Source organism: Manacus candei, unplaced genomic scaffold, assembly GCF_025592945.1.
Source record: "Manacus candei isolate 608988 ecotype Guabito, Panama unplaced genomic scaffold, ASM2559294v1 h1tg000041l, whole genome shotgun sequence".
Lineage (NCBI taxonomy): Eukaryota > Metazoa > Chordata > Aves > Passeriformes > Pipridae > Manacus > Manacus candei.
The window spans coordinates 4125404-4131403 of NW_026138089.1; the positions used below are offsets into that span (position 1 = coordinate 4125404).

The following is a 6000-nucleotide window of genomic DNA, read 5'->3' on the forward strand; positions in this document are numbered from 1 at the left end:
TACAAAGTAATGCTAGGAAGGCAACTGAGCAATAGTTTCCTAAACCAGTTCAGGAGCACCCACACTAAACCACCCTACTTACCTACCCATTCCCAGCACTGTGCAACCTCAGCAGGGAAAGGTGAAGGCAGATAAAAGACAGAAGGTGAGCAGTGTGCTTCTGAGCAGGTATCATTACTGAATGTCTGCCCAATGATTGACTACAGGGACACAGCTGAGTACCTGGTAAACTCTAGAGACTGGGGAGAGCTCAGGGTCCAGTGATGGAAGTGATGGACAGATGAAGAACATGAGAAGCTGCTTTCAGACCTATTTCTGTATGCAGTAGTGCATGCAATAGCTGTACTCTTAAGAACTTCAAACCACAGGTTTAGAGATTTCTAGTTCTATAGCATCTCAATATGCAACCTGTATTACAATTATGTATTGCTTTAGTAGAGGAGAAAGACTTAAACTGGCACAGTACAATTATAGCAGCCACTCTAATCTGGTTTTATCATTAGCCTACTGAAATAACCATGTCTACCCATTGCATTTTTAAGGCAGAAAGGCACAGATATGGTTCAACTGTTGACTGTATTTGACAGAATAAAAAAAAATCTGGAATTTATACCATAAATACAGAAATTTGGGCTTCCATCTCCCCCAGCTGTAGAACTGGCGGTTGAACAGAGCTGTTTGCCATCGCATGTGAAAGGGAGAGATACTCAGGCCATATGTCAGCAGCCAGTCTTCATATGATGCCTTCAGAGAGCTGGATGACTGCAAAACAATGGAAAATCAGTTGGACCAAAAATTCCAGGAAGATTCTGTAACGTGACCAAGCAGTAAATGTGATCTATTAATAGAAAAACAGATGTAACCCTTCAGGTAAATGTCCTACACATTCTTTATATTTTGACCCATAGGTAGGTATGACACGTAATATGAAAAAGTTATGCCACTGTTTTGATGTCATTTGTAACAGTTCTAGGTTTGTGAGAGTGATCCAGTGTTATTTGACAAACATGATCTTATGTCATCTTTCCCAGTGTTAAATCACTTCTAGTTCTACTGTCCAGGTAGAAGGCTAAAGACTGTTGATGGTATTCTTTGAATGAGCAATTATATTCCAATCAACATTTTAAAGACTACAATAATGGAAAACACTTATTTTGTCTTCAGCTGAAAAACCTGTTTCTAATACTGGTGAGATATGGCTCAGTATTGCAGATATCCATTAGTAAGGGTAAAAATGAAGTCTACTTTCCAAACACAGAGACTCTGAAATATTTGATCATGCTAAAAAAAACCCACAAGGAATTATCAACTGGTATTGCAATGGTGATTCACTATGGTAACTTCTCAGCATTTCAATACACTTCTAGTAGTTCCAAAGATGTCTCTTGATGAGAAATGTGACCTCTAAACTATACAATTAATACTTACCTGCAGTATTAGCTGCTCTTATAAGAGCAATAGACATGTTGTTTTGCAATTGCTACTTCATACTATATGACACTTGCATTCTCAACAAACTTTAGTCACCTGCTTCATGGAAGCTACTGTCAGAAATCCTGCAGAAGGAATGCTTTACTCAGAGGTGAAAGAGGAACTCATAGCTCAGGAAAAGCACACAAGAGGCTTGAGCCTCCTGACTTTGGGCAGTTCCCAAGGCAGAAGTGTCTCTGACATAATCCAGACAAATCCTTGGAGCTGTCTGAACTGGAACATCGTTCCCAGGGTTCCCTAAAAGTAGCAGCACCTACTGAAGACATCTGGAATGTGTAGTTCACAACAGGCTTCCTTCTCCTCCCCCAAGAGGAACTTCACAAGTTTCTGGCTGTTGTGGTTCTTTAAACAAATTTAGAACTTGCCAGGTTTCTTGCTTTCCTCCTGCCCCGCCACAGTGGTGGGGGAATCAGGATCTCATTTTGCAGAACTATGTTAACAGCTTTTCTCATTTCGTCAAATTAATTAAAATTTGAACACTAAAAGTTTATTTCAAGCAACAAATTTCCTAGGATGTGAGATTCCTTTACCCAGGTCACTGTTCATGTATCACCTACTACACCATTTATCCTTTCTGCCTATATATTGCTGTGTCATTTCCTTCTTCTTCATCCTATTGATTTCAGCCACATTTTTGTTCAGCCAACTGAGGGCACCAACAGAAATTTTCATTGTAATGCTTTCCCCAATCAACACTGCTCACTCCCTGTGACACCATTACATTTAGTGTCCACAATCAGATCAGCATTTGGTAACCCAGCTTTTTAAACTTTAATGGAAGAGATCACAAAAATGATTACACTTGTACTACATAAGCCAAAGAAACAAAGAAAAAGACCTCCTTGCATAATCTACCAGATAATTAAAACAGAAATACATATGTCATTAAGTACCTCTGATATGAGAAACTCTCTTCTGGGAATTAAGAAAACACATCCTATTCGTTCACATAGAGTCCAAAAAACCCCCAAAACAATCTAAAACATTATTATAATAGAGGCAGTCAGATACATTAATTTGGAACTTGAAAATGTTTTCCTTTTATCACATGCAAACCCCACTTTTTTCCCTAGAAATGCCACAAATCCTTCCCTTTGAATTCATTCCAACAACATCACAGGCTCACTGTAGTACCAAGACATAAATAAGTATGAAGTTGTCCATGAGAAATATGGAGTCACTGACCAATGAGGAAAATGGGGGAAAAAAAAGGTGCCAAAAATTTTTGTTTCACATTTTCCTCACAAGTTGTGTAAGCAGTATTTATGATCACTAAAAGACTGCATCCCCTTGCAAAATATATTAAAAAGCTCTATGCAAACTTTTGCTCCCTCTGTGCTGATCACAGTAGGACCCCCACATTCCTCACTCAGCCTCGTGCCCTGGTGTGTTTTATTTCAAACTCTCTTTGCTTCTCCAAGTCAAGATCTAAGTGTTCTTTGTTATACTAATTTTACTATAAAAGCAATACCTTTTTTATTTATGCAAACCTTCAAAATAATGAATGTCTGCTAAATACTCCAGGAGCTCCATAAATATCTGCCAGCAAGCAGGAGTCCTTAACATTCTTCTTTGCTGACAAAATCTGTTCAAGAGCTTTGAATCATTTCAGCTTCCTGACCTTAAAAGCTGAGAGCTAACCTTGGCTCAATGTGTCTAATGCATCCTTTATTTCTCATAGCAGAAGGAGGGACAACCTTTTACCCTTCACTCATTCCTGATCCTTCAGGCAGAATGAAATATGATAATTTAGGATGTTGGGGAGAAAGAAATTAGGGATCTGTCTGATTCCCTTTTGTAGGATCCAAGCTTCAGTGAAAACTTTGCTGACAGTGCTCCAATAAGGAGCAACAAGAGGGACTTAACACTCCAAATTCAGCTTGATTTAGCATAGCTTTAGTTTGCTAACACAAATGTATCTCATAATGTAACTTTAGCAATATGATAATGTGAAATTCTTTGTGCAAAAATACATTTATACTTCCTATACTGTAGTCTTTCTAAAAGGCAGACTGCCCAATAAAATGATTGAAATCTGAACAACACCAGTAAGGGAAGAAACTGAGGAAAAGGCATTGCACATGGAACAAGTTCACAGAATAAAATAATCAACAAGATCATGCAAGGTAAAGTGCTCCTGTATTACTTTTCACTCATGCTCTGTATGCCCTTTTGCTGTAATTAAATTGTAAGTGATTTGAGGTTTAAGCACCTTTGCTACAGTTGCTATCAGCCTTGTGAGGTTGTGAATGTGGCAGATTTACAGTACCAGCAGTAAAACAAGCAACCCGGAGCTTCCTAATTATATAAATCTGGTTATTTAACCCAAATTCTATTTTGATTATGGTGCTCACAGTGAAGCTTATCACTGAGATGCCCACACATGTGATTTGCCAGCACGTTCACTAAAACCCAATAGCTTCCACACACTTCTGACTTTAAATAACCTTTGTCAACTCTTAGTTAAAAGACCAAAGTTAAAATTTACCCCCTGGACTTTCACGCTGACTATAGAATTCCAGGCATTCCCCCTTCTTTTTGCAATATAAATCAGGCACTAAGTTGGCCCCAGGTGTTTTTTTTTTTCCCCTCCCTCTACCAGAAGCTGTAACAAGAAAAACAGTGTCACTCCTTCATTACAAAAGAGAATGATTTTACGGTCTAATGTAGAAAGAAATTTTCAGAACTCTGAGATGCAAATGGTCTCAGCATCTCAGCACAACAAGTCCTACCTGAGCACAGTTCTTGCTTTATACCCTAAATTCTTCACCAGACACAAAGTTGCTGCCAAAAGAAAAGCAGCCTCCTGGCTGACCTTCCTGCTGTGAGTCAAAGCATGTTCTTCTGGCACCTGGCCAATGCCACATTTTTTTTCAAATACCTAATATAGAACTTCTGTAATAAAATTTTAAAAATCTTCAGGTAGATGACTGTATTTGTAATTGTCATTATGTACATACTGATATTTTGCAATTAACAGCTCTCATCATTTACTGAGCTACACTTGCTTTCCAATTTGCTGCAGGGGGAGCCACTTACTTTTCAAAGTTTTCTCTGCACCTAAAATTTCTTCTTCCTATACTTTACAGGAGTGACAACATGAATATTTTGTACTTTGATATCACTAGGCTCTTTCTGCCTTGGCAGAAACAGATGCAGCTCCTGGACCGTAACATTCAGAACGAGAATTCCAGATCAAACCTTTCTTTTCATTTTCCCTCATATTTAACCAGTAAACAGCCTACTTTGCAATTTCAATCATCTCTTAGAAACCATACCTCCGGAGCTTTAAAAAAACACCCCACAACACTTTATGAAACTTGTGCAATGCACAAACACATCCTAGATAAAATGAATACCGTCTTGTCGGTGTATTTTCCTTTCAAGCCTTTCCCTCCTCCCTCAGGAGGAAAAGGACAAGTCTTGTAATACTCTCTGAAGATTAAAGTTTATTTATTTTAAAGTTATTTGCATCGAGCTCTGTCTCAACTTATTTTTTTCAATAAAACTACGGACATTAAAAAAAATGATGTATTAATTTTTACATTTTTTTAGAAAAATCATTATTATAAAACACATCCTCTACACATGTAAAGCACGTACTCTGCAAAGCAAATTTCTAAATTAAGGTTGCATTTTTACTAATACATTAAACTCCAGAGAGCACACTGAAACGGCCACAGAACTGTTTAAGCAGTAGATTAAAAGCTGGGTCCTTTAACGCGGACCGAAGCCTCCGTAGCTGCCGTGGAGGCGTTTTCAACCGAGCGATGGGCGGAAGCAAAGCCCGGCCTCCCTGGGCCCGGCTTTGGAGCAAGGAGGCCCCTCGGGGGGGAAGGAAGCCCTCAGCAGCCCGGGAAAGCGCGGCAAGCCCGAGCGGGGTGGCGGGTCCTGCGCTCAGGGGAGCGGGGCCCACGGGCCGCCCGGGGGTGTCGGAAGGGGGGGAAGGCGGGCCGGGGCACGGGCCTGCCGCTACGTCCTCCCGGCCCTGCGCCCCCAACCCTCACCTTGAGCAGCGTGTCCGCCAGGTACACGGCGCACCAGCCGCCCAGCACGCACACGACCACCGGGATCGGGATCATCGCCGCGGCCGCGCCTCATGCGGGCGGCCCGCGGAACCAAAACCGCCCGGAACTTTTCTCCAGCCAGCTGCGGTGCCCGGGCGGACGTTTCCGGGTGGCGCGTCGAGTCGAGGGCAGGTGGCGGAGTGACGTCACGGCCCGGGGGAGCGCTGGGGGTCGTCAGGGCGGGGCGCGTGCGCAGTGAGGGGCGGGGCGGGACATGGGCGGGGCTTGGCGGGCTGAGGGGCGGGGCAGGGGCTGAGGGCGGGCTGAGAGTGGAGCGCTTTCACCGCCGTTTGCGGTATTTGCGTCATGTGTCTACTCCTGTAAGTGATGTCGTGCAGGAGAGTAAAAGTGATTTGCGGTGGCGAGATTAAAGCGAGTTGTGTAAGCGCTTCAGTGACGAGGGAGCAATAGGATTCCCTTTAAGCCCTGACGTTCTTCCAGA

The 6000-nt window shown here is 42.1% G+C and overlaps 1 protein-coding gene across 3 annotated transcripts in view; it reads right to left on the reverse strand.

The window, feature by feature from the left end:
- Positions 1 to 5758, reverse strand: part of MBTPS2 (membrane bound transcription factor peptidase, site 2) — a 37680-nt gene extending 31922 nt beyond the window's left edge. The window contains exons 1-2 of one of the 3 annotated variants that reach the window (XR_007905798.1): positions 5499 to 5732; positions 614 to 762 (exon numbers count right to left, since the gene is read on the reverse strand). Coding sequence is in view for 2 of the 3 variants with exons in the window: in XM_051794884.1 (XP_051650844.1) it covers positions 614 to 762; positions 5499 to 5573 (224 nt within the window). In the remaining variant the exon portion in view is untranslated. Of the gene's footprint in view, positions 1 to 613; positions 763 to 5498 lie in introns of all 3 variants that reach the window. The other 2 variants (XM_051794884.1, XM_051794883.1) reach the window with 2 other exon arrangements.
- Between the last annotated feature and the right edge of the window lie 242 nt (positions 5759 to 6000).